The sequence below is a fragment of the Leptopilina heterotoma genome, unplaced genomic scaffold (assembly GCF_015476425.1).
Source record: "Leptopilina heterotoma isolate Lh14 unplaced genomic scaffold, ASM1547642v1 Lhet_100, whole genome shotgun sequence".
In the NCBI taxonomy this organism is placed as follows: domain Eukaryota; kingdom Metazoa; phylum Arthropoda; class Insecta; order Hymenoptera; family Figitidae; genus Leptopilina; species Leptopilina heterotoma.
The window spans coordinates 2,763,449-2,788,713 of NW_025110814.1; the positions used below are offsets into that span (position 1 = coordinate 2,763,449).

Here is a 25,265-nt window from a genome sequence, read left to right on the forward strand (position 1 = left end):
TTATCTTTATCTTGAGAATCAATAAATTAAATTATTAATGTAAAATTAAATTAAATTTTTTAAAAATGTATCGATGAATTAAAAAGACAAACGAATTTCATAAAAAGGTAAACAAATTCATTTTAAAAAAAACTTGTAAATAATTTATATTGTAAATTATTTATATTTGATTTCTTATTCTTATTCAATTACTGAAACTATTAATATTAATGTCTCGATAATTAGTTTTTAAAAAGTAGCTTTAAGACCGAAAAAAGTAGCTATTGAAAAATTAAATTTTACAACTAAAAAAACTCGTTTTAGACGATTAACAAAAATCAGAGAAATTTTATTCTGCATTAATTCAATAATTTTCTAAATTTTAATTTTAAATTCTCCGAAAATACAATTGTATATAAAAAAAATTTTTTTGTAAGTAAAAAAAACTTCTTCGTAAATATAAAATTTATTTCAATATTAAAGACAAAATTTACAAATAATTGGAAATATAATTTAATCTTTTTAAATTATATTTACGGAAATTTAACTATCTTCAGATAGTTAACTAAACTATCTTCAGATAGTTATCTTCTTCAAATTTAACATTTTAATTGCAATTTTTCAAAAGCCAATTTTTTTTCATAATTTTCAAATTAAATTACATTCAAAACTTGAATAATTTCTGTTAAATAAATTATTTAAGTACTTATTAATTTTTCTACAGGAATTAAAATATTATACCTAAGTAATTACTGTTTTAAAATCATTTTGAAATTTTTAAAATATATCTAAAAATTACAATTCTAATTCTTCCAAAATTCAATAATATTTTTTGTTGAAATTTATAATTAAAATTATTCAAAGCTTTAATAATTTTTTTGAGAAAATAATAAATTAATAATTTTTTTAAATAAAAATTTAAATATTATTGAATTAAATAAATATTATTACAGTTTTACAACAATTAAAATTTTTAAAGATGTGCGATTCTATGGGAGATTTTAGTTTTTTCGGAGTAAGTAAACCAATTGCAATGAAACTTAGGAATTTTAATCTACACATAAAAAGAAATATTTCCACCAAATATTACGTCAAAATATTCAGTAGTTTTTGAGATGTCAAAATTTTGGAAAAATTTTGAAATCGTTATATCTTCTTTCCAACTTAACCAAATCACTTAATTCTTTTTGGAAAAAATTCAGCATAAACATAATATAAAAAAAATTTCATTTTTTTATGTTGAATTTTTTCCAAAAAGAATTAAGTGATTTGGTTAAGATGGGAAGAAAATATAACGATTTCAAAATTTTTCCAAAATTTTGACACCTCAAAAGCTACTGAATATTTTGACGTAATATTTGGTGGAAATATTTCTATTTATGTGTAGAATAAAATTCCTAAGTTTCATTGCAATTGGTTTACTTACTCCGAAAAAACTAAAATCTCCCATGGAATTGCACAGATTTTAATTTAATTAAAATTCTTTTAGAAAATTTTATTAAAATAGTAAATATTGAAATTAATTGAATTTTGGAAAAATTTTTGAAAATAATAAAATACTTACTGTGATAAAATATCGGCATGATAATAAGAATCGGCGAGTTTCTCTAAAAACGAACGTGGCTCGAGGATGAACGTTGGAAGAACAACTTTTGACAAATCCATTCCAGGTCGAACTTGTTTCATTAAGAACCAAATTAATGATTTTTGCTCGTCCTGTAATTCGGCAACAACTTCTCCAGCCTAAATTAAAAAGAAATTGGTGATAGAGAAACAGAGATAATTTTTCATAAAATAAATAAAATTTAATAATAAATTTAAAAATAAATTAAAATAAAATATTTTTATATACATTTTTAAAAAAATTTGACATTATATTTTCTAAATGGATCGAAGAAAATTGAAAGTAAATTATTCCTTTTTAGCATCGATTTATTTTTTTAGTCCTTGACCTTCGTTGTTGTTTTAAAGAAGAATGGAAATTTTTTTTTCAATTTCAGATGAAAAAAAATTTTTTTCTTTTCATCGAATTGTTTTGGTTCTTGATCTACGTTTTTAATTATAAACTTACTCGAGAATAACTGCAGTTAATAATTAATTAAGGATTGAAATAATTTAAAAAATGATAATAAATAATACCTACAAAAATTGAAAATTCATAAAAAAATCAATAAAAAAAAACAATAAGAAATAATAATTAATACAAAAATTGAAAATTAATAAAAAAAATTAATATTAATGAATAAGATAATTATAATTATAATTAGTAATATAGATCTTATTATTAATTTGCCCGGAACATGTAAAGAAGTTCTGTAATTTTGTTATTAATTATAATTATTAAAATTGCAAAAAAATCTATAATTATTCATTGTAATTATTTATTTATTAATCCTTGAAATACAGATATTATTCATATATTATTAGGCTTTAGACAGAATCATTAACATCAAATGGAAACAAATTCTAGATACAATATTCATTTAAACAGTCGGCAAAATAAATCCATAAATTGTTACATAAAATTTAACAACATCAGCATTTACTAAAAGCTTCAAAAAATGTTTTAAAATGCTGTAGCATTCACCTAAAGCTTCAAACATTATACAGCAATTTAAAGTATTTAAAACAACATCCAATTGTTCTGGAACCAAAATTCTTGAGACAAAATGTAATGAAAACAATAAACTAAAGCAACATCCAATTTATTATTTTTGAATAAAAATTTTCGAAGCTTCTGGTAAATGCGATAACATTTACCTAATGCTTTAAAAATTTTGGTAAATGCTACAGCATTTAAAAATTTTGCAGTAGCATTTACCTAACACAACTTTTACTTATTACTTTGGAACCAGAAATGATGTCGCAAACAACTTCAAATTATTATGGAACACAAATTTTTGAAGCTTCTATTTTGTTTTCCTTTAGTTTAGTTTCTAAAAGAAAGCAAAGCATTTCCCTAAAACAACATCCAATTATTTCGAAGCTTTAAGTAAATACTTCAGCATTTACCTAAAGCTAAAAAATTATACAACAATTTAGAGCATTTTAAAGTTTCGAATCAAAACTCTTGAAGTACGAAGTGAACAAAACATTTAACTAGAACAACAGTAAATTACTTTGAAACAAAGAATTCTATAGTGTTTATAATTAAAACAACATGTAATTATTATTTAGGAACCAGAAATGCTATATGGAACCAAAGCTGCTACAGCATTTAACTAACACAACATCCAATTATTTTGGAACCAAAATTTTTAAAACTTTAAATAATTGCTAGAGCATTTACAGCATTTTTGAAGCTAAAACAACAATTATTTTTGAACCAAAATTTTCGAAGCTTGAGATAAATACGACAGCATTTACCTCAAGCTTAAGATAATTGAATAAAAATAATTGGATGTTGTTAATATTAACTAATATTAATAATCAAAATTATCGTTCTAGCTCCACAAGTATATTTATTTTCGACTCAGAAAAACTTTATCAATCATCTCAATCAACAATTCACCAAGAAATACAACAAACGATAAACCAAATCCAATACCGGTAATGTACATCAATAAACTTTTAAAATGAATAATCTCATTCTGCTGAAATTCCTCCAGATCCACATTTTTAATAACATCCTTCACATAATAAACCGATTTCACTTTCCATCGATTCGAAAGTCCATGTTGTTGTATCAACAAAAGTAAATATTCAAACTTCTCCCTATACGCTGAACCTGGCTCAAGAATAAATACTTGCAAAGTTGTGTAAAAATTATCCGAAATTAAATTCATCACCTCTTTCTCATTTTTTCTATTATACTTCAACAAATATAATTCGGCAATTGTTCGTTTCATAATACAAACTAATTGTCCCCGTTCAATTAAATTCTTCACACACAATTCATGAGATGGAAATATTTTCTGTTTCCTACGAATCATCTTTATTAAATCATAATCCCGTGTTGAATGAATAAAAGTCAGTGTATTCATTTGTGTACCAATTTGAAGATCCGATTTATTTAGATCCATGATATTGGTGATTTTAACTTCACTATCGTCGCTCATAATACTGACATTCGTTAGTAATGCGAAAATTTCCGAGGAGAAGAAAAATCCGACCAAAATCATTGTCATAAAAATAATTCGTTCGGATAAAATTTTCGGCTCATTGACAATTGAATATCCTAATAAAATTTCAATAATTGTTGAAGAATTGAAGAGTTTCGTATCAAATTTGTAGAAGTTTTGAAGAATTCGAATTACTAGGATGATGAGGACCACTAATGGTACTACGTAAAAACCGGTTACTTTCATTGATGTTGAAAGTGAATTTTGGGAATTGGTCAACTTTGGTACTAAAGCAACAAGTTGTTCAAAACCAAATTTTGCTGCTTCGGTTAAGTTCGATAGTTCTTTTTTATTGTGGGGCAATTTTGAGCCAAACGTTATTAAGGTACTGACACCAATGTACTGCAATTGTCGGTCGAATAATTTGTACATTAAACCAGTTGTTCTGCTCGTGTTGAATGAAAACAGACCGAAACTATCTTCCCACGTTGGTATTAATACCGGTTCAAAGTTCATTCGTTGGGCAAATATTTTTCCCTTATATGAATCTCTTCCAAATGTTGTAATAGGATGATGTGTTGAATTCCTAATTACGTACGTCAACGGTGGTAGTTGGAATATTCCAATTTTCAATGGATAACGATTCATATTTCGTAATTTGTCAGGAAATAAAACAGATTCTCGACTCAACTTTCCACTCTTGTAGCCGAAAAAAGGATTCAGTTGATGGATCCTTGTACCGTTTTTCCTAATTTCAATTATGGTGATATCAATAAATTGCTCGCTGTTCCACATTTTTCGGAGAAATTTCTCCTTATCATTCTCAATTGTTTTCGAAAACAGTACAATTAAGCATCTTGGACGTATTTTCCATTCTGCCAATCGGACAATACTCAACATGGTTTCTTCGACTTTTGAAAAATTTTTACCATCATTTACAATTATAAACAATGTCGTATCGCGTGAGGTGTCCAATGAATCGCTATTGAAAAATTCCATAAATTCGTCGTCAGTAAATTGGATTGTATTCAATACCAAAGAGGGTAAATTTTGTCGAATGCATTTGAGAAGGGAAAACACATCTTGCTGCCTAACTCTCTCGTTATCATCATCATCTGTAATTGTCACCGTTTGATACAAATCGAAATTAATCGACTTTACGATAGTATCGAATTCCGAAAAATTTACTATTTCGGGACTATAAATACCATTTGGTAAATTTGTGTTTTCACTTTTAGCACAAAGCAAGGGCAATAAGCACAGAATTATTTTCATAACTGACATTTTTAATTCTTCTTGAAACTTGTATTTTGATTTTTGATCTGAAATTTTCAACTTCCAGTGATGATGTGACAGTGGGAATGGAAAACACTTTTTCGATACAGAACTTTCTGTACTTCATAGCCGGTTGTTAACAATTTTGTAGCTTCATGAAACTGCTTATTTTCTACAATAAAATTTCCAAGAAAATGTTCTAAGAAAAAGGTGCAGTTTCAAAGTGTTGTTTATGAACTATAATATTCCTTAGATGATTATTTACTTGGATGATGATTTGTACGACCAAGACATATATTTAGATGATGATATATACTACTAAGATTTCTATGTGTGGTTTAAGTTCAGGGTTGCCACGCTTTTGCGTGGCAACCCTTTTCAAATTCCCTGACTTTTCCTGGTTAAAAAACGGAATTTTTCCAGATTTTTAAAACGAAGATTATTCGAAAACATCAATAACTTCATTTTTAAATAAATATTTAATCAATATTTTTTTTATAGAAATTAAGATATTCAAAAATTTTAAATTCAACAACATAAAGTTCATTGTGAATTTTTAAATTCTTTTATTTACAATTTAATTTTACGAAATTTCGATTATTCTGGCATTCTTCAGTTAAATATATTAGAAATTAAAAACTTCAAATAATTAAAAAAAATTTCATTAAACTTATTGCGAAAAATTAATTCTATAGAATTCTTAATTAAAAGTATATGAAGAGTTCAAATTTTCAAAGATTTTAAATTGAAATTCATTTTTAAATTAATATTTATTAGATAATTCTACGAGAATTCAATTATTTAACTATAAAAATAAATATTTTATTAAACAATTGAATTTTCATAAAGAATTTTATTAACAAATTTTTAAATAATTGAATTCTCTTGACAAATTTTAACAAAATCTTTATGAATAATTGCATTTTTTGGAAAATTTAATGAAAATTGTATTAAAAATAATTAAAATTCTGCCAAGAATTTTATTAAAAGTTTAGAAAATAATTGAATTTTGGAGAAAATTTTTATTATTTATAAAGATAATTGAAATTTTGACGATCATTTTTGTAAATTTTTAAACATAATTGGATTTCTGCGAAGAATTTTATTAAAATTATTCTGAAAAAAATTGAATTGTTACACAAAAAATTGCATTAAAATTTTTGAAAATAAATTTATTCTTTAAAGAAATTTAATTAAAAATGTAGATATTCAAAATAATACTTAAATTCTAATAAATAAATTGTAGCAAAGGTTATTCAAATTTCTTTGATATATTTTAATAAAATTTTTAAGAATAATAACTTTTTCGAGAAATTCCATTCAAAATGTATTAAAAATAATTGAAATTCAGCATTGAGTTTTATTATTTATGAAAATAATTTGCAAATAATTGAATTCCTGTGAAATTTCTATTATTTATGAAAATAATGAAATGTTTGCGTAGAATTTAATTAAAATTTTTTTTAACTATAATTGAATTCTTTTAGGAATTTTTATTAAAGTAGTAGGTAGATATTAAAAATAATTAAATTGAAGAAATTTTATGAAAATAATTAAAATTTTGCCAAGAATTTTATTAAAATTTTTGAAAATAATTGAATTTCTGAGAAGCATTTACTACATATGTAAATACAATAGAACCTCGGTTATCCGAGCTTCGATTGTCCGAGACTCCGGGTTATCCGCGAGGCACTAAACATGCTCGGATAATGCGGAATAACTCGAATAAAATGGATGCAGCGACCAAGTCTGGAAATAAATTTCCACAGAACGCTATTTATGGTCATTGCAATGAAGCTGAAGTTCGAAACGTTTTTGAAAACGAAAAATTAAAAATAAAAAAAGTAAATTTTTTTCAACGTGCGATTGTTCCAAATGATAACCAACACCTAAAAATGAATTTTTGTCCCCCTACCCTCTTCGGTTCCCTTCGTTTATGGGGTAAAATGGTCCAAAAAATTAAAAAAAATTTCTTAAAAATAGAAAAAGGCTCAGGGGAAAAATTTTATTGCACAAATCGATTGCATTCACAGCCAGGAAGCTGTAAAAAAATTTGCGCCCCCCTACACCCTTCGGTTCCCCTCGTTTATGGGGTAAAATGGTCCCAAAAATTAAAAAAAATTTCTTAAAAATAGAAAAAGGCTCAGGGGAAAAATTTTATTGCACAAATCAGTTGCATTCGATACCAGTAAGCTGTAAAAAAATTTGCGCCCCCCTACACCCTTCGGTTCCCCTCGTTTATGGGGTAAAATGGTCCCAAAAATTAAAAAAAATTTCTTAAAAATAGAAAAAGGCTCAGGGGAAAAATTTTATTGCACAAATCAGTTGCATTCGATACCATTAAGCTGTAAAAAAATTTGCGCCCCCCTACACCCTTCGGTTCCCCTCGTTTATGGGGTAAAATGGTCCCAAAAATTAAAAAAAATTTCTTAAAAATAGAAAAAGGCTCGGGGGAAAAATTTTATTGCACAAATCGATTGCATTCACACCCAGGAAGCTGTAAAAAAATTTGCGCCCCCCTACACCCTTCGGTTCCCCTCGTTTATGGGGTAAAATGGTCCCAAAAATTAAAAAAAATTTCTTAAAAATAGAAAAAGGCTCGGGGGAAAAATTTTATTGCACAAATCGATTGCATTCACACCCAGGAAGCTGTAAAAAAATTTGCGCCCCCCTACACCCTTCAGTTCCCCTCGTTTATGGGGTAAAATGGTCCCAAAAATTAAAAAAAATTTCTTAAAAATAGAAAAAGGCTCGGGGGGAAAATTTTATTGCACAAATCAGTTGCATTCGATACCAGTAAGCTGTAAAAAAATTTGCATGCCCCCACCCCCTTCGGTTCCCTTCGTTTATGGGGTAAAATAGTCACAAAAATTGAAAAAAAATTCCTTAAAAAATTTCTTAAAAATTGGAAAAGGCTCTGGGGAAAAATTTTATTGCACAACTTAGTTGCATTCGATGCCAGGAATATGTAAAAAAATTTGCGTGCCCTTAAACCCTTCGCTTCCCTTCGTTTATAAAGTAAATTGACCCAAAAATTAAAAAAAAAATTCTTAAAAATTTTCTTAAAAATTGGAAAAGGCTCGGGGGAAAAATTTTATTGAACAATCAAGTTGCATTTGATACCAGTAAGCTGTAAAAAAATTTGCATGCCCTTAAACCCTTCGCTTCCCTTCGTTTATGGAGTAAAATAGTCCCAAAAATTAAAAAAAAATTAATAAAAAATTTTTTAAAAATTGGAAAAGGCTCGGGGGAAAAATTTTATTGCACAAATCAATTGCATTCGATACCAGTAAGCTGTAAAAAAATTTGCATGCCCCCACCCCCTTCGGTTCCCTTCGTTTATGGGGTAAAATAGTCACAAAAATTAAAAAAAATTCCTTAAAAAATTTCTTAAAAATTGGAAAAGGCTCGGGGGAGAAATTTTATTGCACGTATGTGTTGCATTCTATACCAGTAAGCTGTAAAAAAATTTGCATGCCCCCACCCCCTTCGGTTTCCTTCGTTTATGGGGTAAAATAGTCACAAAAATTAAAAAAAAAATTCTTAAAAAATTTCCTAAAAACTGGAAAAGGCTCGGGGGAAAAATTTTATTTCACAAATCGGTTGCATGCGATACCAGTAAGCTGTAAAAAAATTTGCGTGCCCTTAAACCCTTCGCTTCCCTTCGTTTATGGAGTAAAATAGTCCCAAAAATTAAAAAAAAATTCTTAAAAAATTTCTTAAAAATTGGAAAAGGCTCGGGGGAAAAATTTTATTGAACAATCAAGTTGCATTTGATACCAGTAAGCTGTAAAAAAATTTGCGTGCCCTTAAACCCTTCGCTTCCCTTCGTTTATGGGGTAAAATGGCCAAAAAACGAAAAAAATTTAGCAAAATTACAGATGGTCTTACAGTTGTAATTTTTTTTAGAAATCACTTATATTAGACCCCATTAGAATACAAAAAAAGTTTCGCCCTTGCAACCCTTTCAGATCCTTTCGTTTATGGGTTAAAATGGTGAAAAAACGAAAAAAATTCATCAATATTATAGATGGTCTTACAGTTGCAATTTTTTTCTGAAATCACTTGACTAGACCCCACTAGACTTCAAGAAAAGTTTCGCCCTTCTAACCCCTTCGGACTCCTTCATTTATGAGGTAAAATGACCAATAATTGTAAAAAAATTCAGCAAAATTCAAAAATGTAATATTTTCTTATTATTTTGTTTTAATTGGGCTCCAAAAGCACAACACTAGTAATTTTTTGCATAGATTTTGTTTCATGAGGTCACAATAGTGTGTAAAAAGTTTTTAGACCCTATTTAAAAGGGTCTATTCAATTTTGTGAAACATACATTTATTTAATAGTTTTTTCATTTTTGTATTGTAACGAAGTGTTTCGTTACTTACTCGGCCTAATTTACAATGTGTAGAAAAGGTATTTTCAGAGTTTAGAGAATCGTTTGTTTGTCTCTTTCTTATCAGAGGTCTGTCTCGTTTGTTGTCAAGTCTCTTGTATATTCCTTTCGTGTCAGCGTGTGAGGAGCTGTGGTTTTCGTGAAATCAGAATTTAAATGATTTTGCGCATGATTAACTGTCAGCGTACGTCACATGGTCAGCGACCCTTTCCAGGTTTCTTTCAGGTGCCGTTCCGTGGGGATAAGAAGAAGGGTTCTTCCGAAAATTGCGAAGGAAAAACAAGGAAACGATTTCGATAGCGGAAAAGCCTTTGGGGACAATCAGATGGTTCGACACTTACTTGCGGGTTTCCGAGAAGTCGTGACGTGGTTTTGACGAGTGTCAGAGTCGAGAGTTATAGTTGAAAATATGATTTATTAATTTTGTAGTTGTTAATTATTTCGAGTTTTATTAATAAATAGTTATTGTTTGTTAATTCTGTGTTTTAATGTGTTTTGTGTTCATTGTGGACCGGAGGAGAGTGCCAAAGAGTAGAGAAAATTGGTAGCGTCTCAACGGTCGAGTTTGAATAATTCGTTGGTTGTTCGTTGTTCAGTTGACCGGTTTGCATCACGGCATCGTCTTGGAAGAATTCCCCGATGAGATTTTGTGTTTTGCGGAAGCTGTGGAGTTGCGAGTAGCAGAGTGTGTTCTTGGACGGGATTCGATGCAAATGTTTCGGGTTGAATATTTAAATATATTAATTCGATTCATCAGTTAATCTCTACGTCACAAATGGCGCCCAACGTGGGGCTGCTCCAAGTTCTTCTGACAACTTCGATCTGCGGTGGCATTGTTACAATTGGGCCAAGCTAAGATTTAATCAAAAACGATCTTGGCAATGTCAGCGTTACAACGGGCCACGCCAGGATTTCCAAGCCAACGAACTTATAGTGAATGTGTGTGCTGAGCAAGAAGATAGTGTATTTTTCGTTCGTGTCGATCAGCGTCCGTATAATCAAGAATAGTGAATTTCAGCGTCCTACAAATTCTTGATTTCGAACGTGATCTATTTTGTGTATTCTTTGTTGAATTAGGAGATAGAGTATGTTTCCAACGGTTTTTTGTGGAAGCGTACTTGGACGCGGCGTCATCAGGCGGGAGGATTTTGGCGGCAAAGTGAGTCACTTGTGCAGCTAACTGCCGTCTTGATCTCGCACGTCAATTTTCCAGTGTATATAGTTTCCAAGCGAAATAATATTTCGAGAGTGAATTCTCAGGAGAAATTTACGAATTTTAATTGATTTTTAAATTGACTATTCTGACTAGTAGTGTAGGAATAGTCAAGATCATAAATTTCGAAAAGATCGTCTACAATCAATGGTTTTGCATTTTGCATACATTATTTTTTTGTTATCAGCGACTGGATAGAATTCATGATTTTAATTTGGAGAAATTTTACCTTTGTACATGGAAGTGCGAGGATAGTGAAGCGACGCTAGTTTCCCCCCCCCCCCCTGTGTTCGTCAACTGGAGACGCGGTATTGAAAAGCGCGGTTTTAAAATTTGGTGCTTGATTAGTGAGTGATTATTAGCGACTTCGATAAATTTTATTTTTGCGATCAGCGTCCAGAGTGAAGAGTTGGGAGTTTGAAGTTTTCTATTATTCTCATCTTGCTATCAGCGTTTAGGAATGAGAATGGAGATTTGAATTTCTTTTGTCGTTAATTATCAATTTTTGATCAGCGCGGTAAGAGGGTGTGTTGCCGGATTTTCCCGCGTGACGTAATTGTTTACGCGTCCCCCCTTGGAGATTGGAGGGAAAAATTTGGCGCAGGAAATTATCCGCGTGGGTCAAGCCACTAAATATAAAGCGTCATGTGAGAGAGTTGAGTTGGGAAAATTGAGATTGAGTTTTCAACGGATTAAGATAGTTTTTCCCTGATTAATGTGTTTCGGGAAAAATGATTAATTCAAATTTTTTGTGTTCTGGGGAAAGAGTAAATTGTGTAGATCGGATTATAATTATTTTCCCTCAGAAATGTGTGTTGCGGGAAGGGAATGATTATTCCGATAATTATTCGTGTTTTGGAAATTGTGAGTTTATTTCGGATTATAATTATTTTCCCTGATTTGTTCGTGTTCCGGGAAAAATAACTAATCCTAAGATGTGTTGAGTTGTCTTGAGTTGAGTTATTGTGTTCGTGAATTTTTGAGGCCTGACGTTGCAATGTGAAGAGTTTGTCGTTCTTTGTCATAGATTCACATTGTAAACGATTAGATCGTTTGTGGCTCGTATTAATATTTTATCGGTGGGGAGAGTTGCTCCGCAATACCGATTTGTGGTTAAAAGAGTTACATATCTGAATAGAATGGCAACGTTCCTGAGTTTGGTGAAACCCAAACAGAAATTATTTCTTTTATTTTCCTGTTTGTTACTGGTTTTTCAGTAAATGTTCCACTCAAGAGCGATCACCGGGAACAGAAGGAATATTATCTATTAGGGAAGTGTATCTTTACAAAGCAATCACGGTCAGCGTCTTGTTGAGAGAGTTCTGTCAGGGGTAGTGAAGAGTTTTGAGTAAACTGGCTCGGTCGTGGTTCACAAGAGAAAGACAGTTTTGTTGTACTGAGTGTGTTAAGGGTTATTTGGTCTTTGAGGAGAGTCTAATCTTTAATATAATTGGATTCTCATGTGTTCGAGTATGACTCTTTGGAGAAGTCATTATTGTGTTGACGATTCTATGTGGGAGATAAGAGAGTGTGTTAATATTAATTTCCATTTCTTTTGCTTAGTAGAAAATGAGGTTTTCGATCAGCGGTTCTGTGAGAACTTATAAAGAATTGGATAATTGATACCCCCCCCCCCTTTTTCGAAGTTCAGCGGTTGAAGTGAAATGGTTAATGTGTGTTAACTATCAGCTGTTTCAACTATGAGGGAGGGAGAATTTGTGTAGTTTGGTCTTTATGGAGTGTTCCAATCACCATGAGGAGAACTCAGTGTGGGTGATGACCAAACTATATTTGTTTTTGTTGAGGTGAATTTTCGAGAAAATTTTGAGTTGTGGGTACTCACTCTAATATCATTATGAGTATAGTGAGAAAATTCGAGTGACGTTACCAACTCTAAATTAATGTGGCGTAAATCTAAAGAGTCATTACTTGATTTTGTGAGGGAAATCAGTGTGAAGGATCCATTCCTGTCTTTCAATTTGTGTTACGATCAGCGTCCGGGTAATCAGATCCCTGGGAGAGTTATCAGCGTTTGTGGGTGTTTTTTGTGTTTGAAAGAGGGACGAGATTGTTTAAAGGGAAGGAGAGAGGAGAGAGAGACGAGGGGGTTAAAGAGAGAAGAGAGAGAGAGAGGGTTAGAGAAGAGAGGAGATCGAGAAAGAGACTAAGTTGTTTTTGTAGTTTCGGAAATTGATTAAGAGAAGAGACTTAATTATTGTGTTTAGTGTTGTGAAGAGATTAGGTTTATTTCGAAGTAAAGTAAGTTGCATTGAGGCAACTGAATCTCGATTTAAAAATTGAGTATTTCGAATTGAGGGTTTAGAATTTTTGTGTTGAGATTATTTTGTATTTTGGAATGTGTATAAAATATTTTGAGTTGACAGAAATGTTGTGTAACATGTCAAGTTGTCAAACCTGTAGTGAAAACAGAGTTGTGTTAATTTTGGTTAGATGATATTTTTCTTAAGTAATATTTCCGTTTTTGTTTTTTATTTTATCGGCAATATTACTGAGAGTAATATTGGCCTAGGGAGGGGTATTGTAACGAAGTGTTTCGTTACTTACTCGGCCTAATTTACAATGTGTAGAAAAGGTATTTTCAGAGTTTAGAGAATCGTTTGTTTGTCTCTTTCTTATCAGAGGTCTGTCTCGTTTGTTGTCAAGTCTCTTGTATATTCCTTTCGTGTCAGCGTGTGAGGAGCTGTGGTTTTCGTGAAATCAGAATTTAAATGATTTTGCGCATGATTAACTGTCAGCGTACGTCACATGGTCAGCGACCCTTTCCAGGTTTCTTTCAGGTGCCGTTCCGTGGGGATAAGAAGAAGGGTTCTTCCGAAAATTGCGAAGGAAAAACAAGGAAACGATTTCGATAGCGGAAAAGCCTTTGGGGACAATCAGATGGTTCGACACTTACTTGCGGGTTTCCGAGAAGTCGTGACGTGGTTTTGACGAGTGTCAGAGTCGAGAGTTATAGTTGAAAATATGATTTATTAATTTTGTAGTTGTTAATTATTTCGAGTTTTATTAATAAATAGTTATTGTTTGTTAATTCTGTGTTTTAATGTGTTTTGTGTTCATTGTGGACCGGAGGAGAGTGCCAAAGAGTAGAGAAAATTGGTAGCGTCTCAACGGTCGAGTTTGAATAATTCGTTGGTTGTTCGTTGTTCAGTTGACCGGTTTGCATCACGGCATCGTCTTGGAAGAATTCCCCGATGAGATTTTGTGTTTTGCGGAAGCTGTGGAGTTGCGAGTAGCAGAGTGTGTTCTTGGACGGGATTCGATGCAAATGTTTCGGGTTGAATATTTAAATATATTAATTCGATTCATCAGTTAATCTCTACGTCACAGTATTTAAATAATTGAATTCTCGTAGAATTTCCTAATAAATGTCGGTTTAATATGAATTTGAGTGAAAATTTTAGATAATAATTGAATAGGGGAGAGTAGGGCAAACCGGCCAGGTGTCAATATCTCTGAAATGTCGAAATTGTCTAAAGTGTTGTTTACAAATTTGAAACAACCATGAGTAGTATACCTTATTTTTATTCAATTTGACATTTTTTACTTTTGTTTGTGCAACGCTGGGAACAGAAGTTTTTTTTTAGTTCCGTTATACACTTTTAAGAACTTGTTCTTAAGAAAATTCTGAGGGAATCATGTAATATTTCCAAATATTATGTCTTAGGTTTTTTAAAGTTAACGCAGGAACTAAACAATAAAAGATAAAGTATATAGGTGTCTCTTGGAAAAATTTTCCAAAAATTTTCGCAATTAAATGATCTTACCAAGAAGACATCGAAAAATCAAATCGGTTGATTCATTTAGTCACAAGAGTAAAAAAAAATGTTCGTATGGCCGTCTTGCCCCACTCTCCCCTATTGAAAGCATTATAGCTTGAATTTTTAGAAATAATTTTAATAATTGTATTTTGAAATGTAGTTTAATTGAATGTTTCTTTTGAAATTATTTCTAGTTTTTATTTTTTAAATATTTAATTGGAGAATTTCCGAATAATGGGAATTTCGATAAATTTTATTTTGAACTAATATGGGTTTGAAAATTCTCTAGGAACTTTTGCAAAATTTATTAAAAATAATTGTTCATTTATTTCTGTCGACAAATTTTAATAAATTTTTGAAATTAATTACGTTTTTCGAAGACTTTACTTAAAATTATATTAAAAAATAATTAAAATCCTGTGAAAAATTTTATTATTTGTGAAAATAATTGAAGTCTTGCAACGAATTTTATTACATTTCTTTTAAATAATTGAAATCCTGTGAAAAATTTTATTATTTATGAAAATGATTGAATTCATGAAAGGAATTTTATTATATTTTTTTAAATAATTGAATTGATGTAAAAAAAAATTTATTACTTTTAATAATAGTTGAATTCTTACGAAGGATTTTATTAAAATTTTTGTAAATAATTAAATTTTTTTTAAATTTTGTAGAAATATAAATTATTATAAACATGAAGATATCGAGCTATCTTCATGTTTTATAATAAATATTCTTGCCTAAATTGCATAAATTTGTTTCATTAGATCCCTTTGGCACCCTTCGTTTATTTTTTAGGTTTTACCAAAGATTGATAATTTTTTTTTTAAATTAATAAATGGCATAGGGGTTGTCCATATACCACGTGAACAGTTTTTCAAAGATTTTTTACCCCTCCCCCCTTGTGGACACAAAAATACATGGGATCGTGGACATTTTCAAACTTTTTTAACCCCCCCCCCTCCCCCCAAAGTGTCCACGTGGTATATGGACGACCCCATAGCAGTAAAAATTTTAAAAAGTAATTAATTTTTTGAAGAATTATATTAATAATTTTGAAAACTTTGATTTCTAAAAAAATTTTTAATGATTATTTTCAATAATATTTTAAAAAATTGTATACTCTCTAAATCTGAATCAGTGAAATTCTACTGAAAATCAGTTAAATTTGACTGAGAATCAGTGACTTTATTCTCGGGATTTGAATCAGTGGAATTTCACTAATTTAAATCGCGAGAATAGAGTTACTGATTCTCAGTCAAATTTCACTGATTCAGTTTGACAAAAAAACCAACTTGGAAAACTTCGAAGTCGTTTTCCTCGAAATATTTTTTCGGACCGTGGGTCCCTTTTAACTGTGCCTGTCACATGCGTATTTTAAATTAGAAGCATTTACTGCTATCCGGCTGGTATTAGCGCGTGTCTTCGAGCGTCGGCTGAGAGAGAGAGAGAGAGAGAGAGAGAGAGAGAGAGAGAGAGAGAGAGAGAGAGAGAGAGAGAGAGAGAGAGAGAGAGAGAGAGAGAGAGAGAGAGAGAGAGAGAGATTGAAATTGTGATTGGAAAATAAAAAATACGCAAAACGTATTTGTTTTCTAGTTCTTAATTTTAATCATTAAACAATTTGTTTTATTAGAAAAACAATAAATCTGTATAATTTTAATTTGTCAAAAATTAGCAGAGATAATCTTTTTATATAGAAAAACAATGAAAAAAATTTGTTTACGGAAAACTGTTAAACTTGCCCAATCTAATATCTTATATTTCTCTATGTTTTAAAAGCAGTTAAAAATAATATAATTGGTTATCAGTGAAAAAAATGACTAATTTTCAGAAAACATTAATTGTACAATTAGCTATAGATTTGACAAATTGAATCAATTAAAAAATATTTTGGCTTATCAAAATTTTGTAGATATTCCTTTTTATTTGTTAAAAAATTAGAAACTAATTTTTCTTCTGGGAAGGAAAAAATTTAAAAATAGAATTTGTAAATAAGAAAAAATAAAATCTTAACTAAATATTAAAAATTTTTAAAAAAGAAAGTTTCACATTAATTATGTGGAGGATCGTATTGCTGAAAAATAAAAAAGTATGAGTTGTCCATACGCCGATCAAAACAAAGTATTGCGTAGAGTTCCGAATGTATGTAGTACAACAGCGGAGAGAAGTGAAATACACCGTTCGGTTGTACTCGCTACATTTCGGCCACACGATCGGATCCAAAGTCCCGCCTCACTCCTCAGAGAGCACGCCAAGGCATTAGAAACGAAAAACTCTTTTCGCTTGCCTTTCACTACGTTCGCTTATCCCCACTCTACTCAATCTTCTACGCGATTCGCATGTGTGCGCGCACACCACTCTAGAAACAGTAACGTGTTCGTGTAAACGAATCCCCAAATGAGCGCCTGGATCGTAGATACTCAAAATTCAACTTCTGAATTTAACTATTTTAAATACACATCCTTATAGGAAATTTCATTCCGCATCTTTTTCACTTATGCAATTTTTTTGTATCTATTAACGTTTTCGAAATATTTGGAAAAAACTGTTTTTTTGAAACTGTAAATTTAATGACATTTTTCACTTCAACTCGCGATATTTCAGACAATTTTAAAAATTTTTCAATGAAACAAAAAATAAAATGCGTCTTAAGGTATTCTACGAATGATGAAAAAAGAAAACAGTTATTTTCTTTATAAACAAAATTGTTATTAATTTTTTTTCTTAATTAATGTAAAAATCATAAACTACAATTGTCACAGCTCTCGTTTAACGAGCGAATTTTGAGTACCAGAGAACTTTCAGTGAGAAAGTTGTTCATTATGATCCAAAAAAGTTTTCTGGAAAATCATAGGGTTAATAATTAATTAGTGTTGGTATGGTGAATGTTTAAAGTTGCTAGGAGCCGAACGTACACCACGCGTCACTCGTCATCGTCATAGGTAGATACTCCGGAGTGTTGTTTCATAGCAACTCCTAGCAACTTTAAACATGCACCATATCAACACTAATTAATTATTAACCCTATGATTTTCCAGAAAACTTTTTTGGATCATAATGAACAACTTTCTCACTGAAAGTTCTCTGTTACTCAAAATTCGCTCGTTAAACGAGAGCCGTGACAATTGTAGTTTATGATTTTTACATTAATTAAGAAAAAAAATTAATAACAATTTTGTTTATAAAGAAAATAACTGTTTTCTTTTTTCATCATTCGTAGAATACCTTAAGACGCATTTTATTTTTTGTTTCATTGAAAAATTTTTAAAATTGTCTGAAATATCGCGAGTTGAAGTGAAAAATGTCATTAAATTTACAGTTTCAAAAAAACAGTTTTTTCCAAATATTTCGAAAACGTTAATAGATACAAAAAAATTGCATAAGTGAAAAAGATGCGGAATGAAATTTCCTATAAGGATGTGTATTTAAAATAGTTAAATTCAGAAGTTGAATTTTGAGTATCTACGATCCAGGCGCTCATTTGGGGATTCGTTTACACGAACACGTTACTGTTTCTAGAGTGGTGTGCGCGCACACATGCGAATCGCGTAGAAGATTGAGTAGAGTGGGGATAAGCGAACGTAGTGAAAGGCAAGCGAAAAGAGTTTTTCGTTTCTAATGCCTTGGCGTGCTCTCTGAGGAGTGAGGCGGGACTTTGGATCCGATCGTGTGGCCGAAATGTAGCGAGTACAACCGAACGGTGTATTTCACTTCTCTCCGCTGTTGTACTACACGGAGAAAAAAATCAGGGCTTTGTAGCATGGAGTGGTCTGTACCTTTAGCGCATGGGCGCTTCCTTGCGGCGAAAGAACGAACTCGTACGATTGCAGCAAGGCTCCTTACTAAAATAGGGCGAGCTCTTGCTGTTGCTGCAATCGTACAAATTCGTTCTTTCGCCGTAAGAAAGCGCCCATGCGCTAAAGGTACAGACCACTCCATGCTAAAAAGCCCTGATTTTTTTCTCCGTGTACATACATTCGGAACTCTACGCAATACTTTGTTTTGATCGGCGTATGGACAACTCATACTTTTTTATTTTTCAGCAATACGATCCTCCACATAATTAATGTGAAACTTTCTTTTTTAAAAATTTTTAATATTTAGTTAAGATTTTATTTTTTCTTATTTACAAATTCTATTTTTAAATTTTTTCTTTTCTTCTAAGTTTTTAATTTGTTAACTAATAGAAAAGAATAGATATTCTTTTCTATTTGTGAAAAATTTTGATAAGCGAAAAATTTTTTTAATTAATTTAATTTGACAAATATAACTAATTTTCCAATTAATGTTTTCTGAAAATTAGTCATTTTGCTTCCTCGTGGAGGAAGCTTCGTAGTCGTTTAATTTACAAAATTTTTAAAAATCCTTTAAACAAATTTTCTTCTATATAGGACTATGTTATATGTATAAGACCCTGAAATTGTCCGCATTCAGCACTGTCTGCTACACGGAGAAAAATTATTTTTAATGATTACAATAGTCTACATTACAGCGCGGATATGTGACCACTTTTTGGAATGATTACGAAGACTATGTAATGTGTTAAGAATTTAGTAGGAACGATTACTATAGCTGTTGTAAGGGATACCTTCATGTTTGTACTCCTTACAACAGCTATAGTAATCATAACAAAAAGTGGTCACATATCCGAGCAGTAATATAGACTATTGTAATCAGTACGAATAAATTTTTCTCCGTGTATAATGTTAAAGGATGCAAAATACGTGCGTAAATCAAGTATTGACTGCCTTTAAAATGTTGTATCTTAATTTAAGGCTGCTTTTCTGCCTTAAAATAAGACTTTCTTTTTACTGTGTATGTGTGTGTGGATCCCGTTTTTTGTGAACATAATAACTCGAAGAGGTTTTAACGAATTTGTCAAAAATTTGCCAGATATAATTATCATAAAACTATCTCGAAATAGATTTATGGACTTTGAAAAATCCTCGGAAAAAAAATTTTTATTTAACTTTTTTCTAAAAAAATTTTTATTAGTTGGTTTTTAAAGTTAATATATAATAAAATCTTTTCTTTTGCATCAAGACGAATTAATTAGTCTATACAAAGTATAAATTGTATTAGAATTTATAGAGTTAATCACAATTAAATCTGAAATATTCGCATTTTTATCAAAAAGTGAGTTCTTTCCGCGAAATTATGTTGCTATATAATAAAATGTTATTATTTATCGAAAAAAATCAAAACTCTTATTCTTTGTATCAAGACGAATCGATTAGTGTATGTAAAGTATATATTATATTCAAAAATTATAGAATTAATTACAATTAAGTGGAAAAATTCACTTTTTTACTAAAAATTTTTTTGTTTATTTAGATTCATATTACTGTATAAGAAAATTTTATTCTTTCTATTAAGACGAATGCACTTTATTTTATAAATGTTAAATTGTATTGAAAATGATTTAAAAATTAAATATATTTGTCGTTAATGCTTCCTTCACGAGGAAGCAAATTTTTTTTGCTGATCGTAAAGAGGAAGCAAAATGTTCATGTAATGAACATCTGGATTTACAACTTGTTTTAATACAATTTTAAGTAAAGACTTTGAAAAACTTAATTATGTTCAAATATTGTATAAAATCTTTTCGAAAAAAATGAACAATTAACAATTATATTTAATAATTTTAGCAAAAGTTCATAGAGAATTTTCAAATCTATTTGTTCACAATAAAATTTGACAAAATTTTAATTATTCGTTTATTCTCCAATTATTAAATATTTAGAAAATAAAAACTAGAAATAATTTTTTAAAAAAATTTAATTAAACATTTCAAAATACACTTATTTCTAAAAATCAAGCTATAATGCTTTTATTATTCAATTATTATCAAAAATTTTAACTCAAATTCATGTTTTAATAAAAAATTCTACAAGCATTCAATTATTTAAATACAAAAAAGAAAAAACTATTTAATCAATGTACGTTTCTCTAAATTAAATAGATTCTTGAATAGGGTTTAAAAATTTTTTTAACACACTATTGTGTAAAAAATCTATGCAAAAAATTACTAATGTTGGGCTAGTGGGTCCTAATAAAAGCAAATTACATAAAAAAATTACAACTTTAAGACAATTTGTAATTTTGCTGAATTTTTTTAACGATTCTTGGTCATTTTAACCCATAAACGAAAGTGTCCGAAAGGGTTGGGAGAATAACACTTTTTTTGCAGTCAATTGGGGTCTAATACAAGTGATTTTTAAAAAAAAATTACAACTGTAAGACCATCTGTAATTTTGATGAATTTCTTTTCGTTTTCTGGGTCATTTATCCCATAAACGAAAGGATCCGAAAGGGTTAGAAGGGCAAAACTTTTCTTGTAGTCTAGTGGAATCTTGTACAAGTGATTTCTGAAAAAAATTGCAACTGTAAGACCATCTATAATATTGATGAATTTTTTTCGTTTTTTCACCATTTTACCCCATAAACGAAAGAATCTGAAAGGGTTGCAAGGGCGAAACTCTTTTTGTAGTTTAGTGGGGTCTAATATAAAGTGATTTCTAAAAAAAAATTACAACTGTAAGACCATCTGTAATTTTGCTAAATTTCTTTTCGTTTTTTGTCCATTTTACCCCATAAACGAAGGGAAGCAAAGGGTTTAAGGGCATGCAAATTTTTTTACAGCTTACTGGCATCGAATGCAACTAAGTTGTGCAATAAAATTTTTCCCCCGAGCCTTTTCCAATTTTTAAAAAATTTTTTATTAATTTTTTTTTAATTTTTGAGTCAATTTACTTTATAAACGAAGGGAAGCGAAGGGTTTAAGGGCACGCAAATTTTTTTACAGCTTACTGGTATCAAATGCAACTTGATTGTTCAATTAAATTTTTCCCCTGAGCCTTTTCCAATTTTTAAGAAATTTTTTATTAATTTTTCTTTTAATTTTTGGGTCAATTCACTCCATAAACGAAGGGAAGCGAAGGGTTTAAGGGCACGCAAATTTTTTTACAGCTTACTGGTATCAAATGCAACTTGATTGTTCAATAAAATTTTTCCCCCCAGCCTTTTCCAATTTTTAAGAAATTTTTTATTAATTTTTCTTTTAATTTTTGGGTCAATTTACTCCATAAACGAAGGGAAGCGAAGGGTTTAAGGGCACGCAAATTTTTTTACAGCTTACTGGTATCAAATGCAACTTGATTGTTCAATAAAATTTTTCCCCCGAGCCTTTTCCAATTTTTAAAAAATTTTTTATTAATTTTTTTTTTAATTTTTGGGTCAATTTACTCCATAAACGAAGGGAAGCGAAGGGTTTAAGGGCACGCAAATTTTTTTACATCTTCCTGGTATCAAATGCAACTTGATTGTTCAATAAAATTTTTCCCCCCAGCCTTTTCCAATTTTTAAGAAATTTTTTAAGAATTTTTTTTTTAATTTTTGGGTCAATTTACTCCATAAACGAAGGGAAGCGAAGGGTTTAAGGGCACGCAAATTTTTTCACAGCTTACTGGAATCAAATGCAACTTGATTATTCAATAAAATTTTTCCCCCGAGCCTTTTCCAATTTTTAAGAATTTTTTTATTAATTTTTTTTTTAATTTTTGGGTCAATTTACTCCATAAACGAAGGGAAGCGAAGGGTTTAAGGGCATGCAAATTTTTTTACAGCTTACTGGCATCGAATGCAACTAAGTTGTGCAATAAAATTTTTCCCCCGAGCCTTTTCCAATTTTTAAGAAATTTTTTATTAATTTTTTTTTAATTTTTGGGACTATTTTACTCCATAAACGAAGGGAAGCGAAGGGTTTAAGGGCACGCAAATTTTTTTACAGCTTACTGGTATCAAATGCAACTTGATTGTTCAATTAAATTTTTCCCCTGAGCCTTTTCCAATTTTTAAGAAATTTTTTATTAATTTTTTTTTTAATTTTTGGGTCAATTTACTCCATAAACGAAGGGAAGCGAAGGGTTTAAGGGCTCGCAAATTTTTTCACAGCTTACTGGTATCAAATGCAACTTGATTGTGCAATAAAATATTTCCCCCGAGCCTTTTCCAATTTTTAAAAAATTTTTTATTAATTTTTTTTTAATTTTTGAGTCAATTTACTCCATAAACGAAGGGAAGCGAAGGGTTTAAGGGCATGCAAATTTTTTTACAGCTTACTGGCATCGAATGCAACTAAGTTGTGCAATAAAATTTTTCCCCCGAGCCTTTTCCAATTTTTAAAAAATTTTTTATTAATTTTTTTTTAATTTTTGGGTCAATTTACTTTATAAACGAAGGGAAGCGAAGGGTTTAAGGGCACGCAAATTTTTTTACAGCTTACTGGTATCAAATGCAACTTGATTGTTCAATAAAATTTTTCCCCCGAGCCTTTTCCAATTTTTAAAAAATTTTTTATTAATTTTTTTTTAATTTTTGGGACTATTTTACTCCATAAACGAAGGGAAGCGAAGGGTTTAAGGGCTCGCAAATTTTTTCACAGCTTACTGGTATCAAATGCAACTTGATTGTTCAATAAAATTTTTCCCCCCAGCCTTTTCCAATTTTTAAAAAAATTTTTATTAATTTTTTTTTTAATTTTTGGGTCAATTTACTCCATAAACGAAAAGAAGCGAAGGGTTTAAGGGCATGCAAATTTTTTTACAGCTTACTGGCATCGAATGCGACTAAGTTGTGCAATAAAATTTTTCCCCCTAGCCTTTTCCAATTTTTAAAAAATTTTTTATTAATTTTTTTTTAATTTTTGAGTCAATTTACTTTATAAACGAAGGGAAGCGAAGGGTTTAAGGGCACGCAAATTTTTTTACAGCTTACTGGTATCAAATGCAACTTGATTGTTCAATAAAATTTTTCCCCCGAGCCTTTTCCAATTTTTAAGAAATTTTTTAAGAATTTTTTTTTAATTTTTGGGACTATTTTACTCCATAAACGAAGGGAAGCGAAGGGTTTAAGGGCACGCAAATTTTTTTACATATTCCTGGCATCGAATGCAACTAAGTTGTGCAATAAAATTTTTCCCCCGAGCCTTTTCCAATTTTTAAAAAAATTTTTATTAATTTTTTTTTAATTTTTGGGACTATTTTACTCCATAAACGAAGGGAAGCGAAGGGTTTAAGGGCACGCAAATTTTTTTACAGCTTACTGGTGTTAAATGCAACTTGATTGTGCAATAAAATTTTTCCCCCGAGCCTTTTCCAATTTTTAAAAAATTTTTTATTAATTTTTTTTTAATTTTTGGGTCAATTTACTTTATAAACGAAGGGAAGCGAAGGGTTTAAGGGCACGCAAATTTTTTTACAGCTTACTGGTATCAATTGCAACTTGATTGTTCAATAAAATTTTTCCCCCGAGCCTTTTCCAATTTTTAAGAAATTTTTTATTAATTTTTTTTTAAATTTTTGGGTCAATTTACTCCATAAACGAAGGGAAGCGAAGGGTTTAAGGGCATGCAAATTTTTTTACAGCTTACTGGCATCGAATGCAACTAAGTTGTGCAATAAAATTTTTCCCCCGAGCCTTTTCCAATTTTTAAGAAATTTTTTATTAATTTTTTTTTTAATTTTTGGGTCAATTTACTCCATAAACGAAGGGAAGCGAAGGGTTTAAGGGCACGCAAATTTTTTTACAGCTTACTGGTATCAAATGCAACTTGATTGTTCAATAAAATTTTTCCCCCGAGCCTTTTCCAATTTTTAAGAATTTTTTTATTAATTTTTTTTTTAATTTTTGGATCAATTTACTCCATAAACGAAGGGAAGCGAAGGGTTTAAGGGCATGCAAATTTTTTTACAGCTTACTGGCATCGAATGCAACTGAGTTGTGCAATAAAATTTTTCCCCCGAGCCTTTTCCAATTTTTAAAAAATTTTTTATTAATTTTTTTTTAATTTTTGGGTCAATTTACTTTATAAACGAAGGGAAGCGAAGGGTTTAAGGGCACGCAAATTTTTTTACAGCTTACTGGTATCAAATGCAACTTGATTGTTTAATAAAATTTTTCCCCCGAGCCTTTTCCAATTTTTAAGAAATTTTTTAAGAATTTTTTTTTAATTTTTGGGACTATTTTACTCCATAAACGAAGGGAAGCGAAGGGTTTAAGGGCACGCAAATTTTTTCACAGCTTACTGGTATCAAATGCAACTTGATTGTTCAATAAAATTTTTCCCCCCAGCCTTTTCCAATTTTTAAGAAATTTTTTAAGAATTTTTTTTTTAATTTTTGGGTCAATTTACTCCATAAACGAAGGGAAGCGAAGGGTTTAAGGGCACGCAAATTTTTTTACATATTCCTGGCATCGAATGCAACTAAGTTGTGCAATAAAATTTTTCCCCCGAGCCTTTTGCAATTTTTAAGAAATTTTTTAAGAAATTTTTTTTAATTTTTGGGACCATTTTACCCCATAAACGAGGGGAACCGAAGGGTGTAGGGAGGCGCAAATTTTTTTACAGCTTCCTGGCTGTGAATGCAATCGATTTGTGCAATAAAATTTTTCCCCCGAGCCTTTTTCTATTTTTAGGAAATTTTTTTTAATTTTTGGGACCATTTTACCCCATAAACGAGGGGAACCGAAGGGTGTAGGGGGGCGCAAATTTTTTTACA

At 30.2% G+C, this 25,265-nt stretch overlaps 1 protein-coding gene across 5 annotated transcripts in view; it reads right to left on the bottom strand.

Annotated features, from left to right (window-relative positions):
* Window positions 1-25,265, bottom strand: part of LOC122498807 (oxysterol-binding protein-related protein 8) — a 70,844-nt gene that overhangs the window by 10,675 nt on the left and 34,904 nt on the right. For all 5 annotated transcript variants that reach the window (XM_043606748.1, XM_043606729.1, XM_043606739.1 and 2 more), the window contains one exon: window positions 1,544-1,722. In XM_043606748.1, the coding sequence (XP_043462683.1) occupies window positions 1,544-1,722 (179 nt within the window). The remainder of the gene's footprint in view (window positions 1-1,543; window positions 1,723-25,265) is intronic.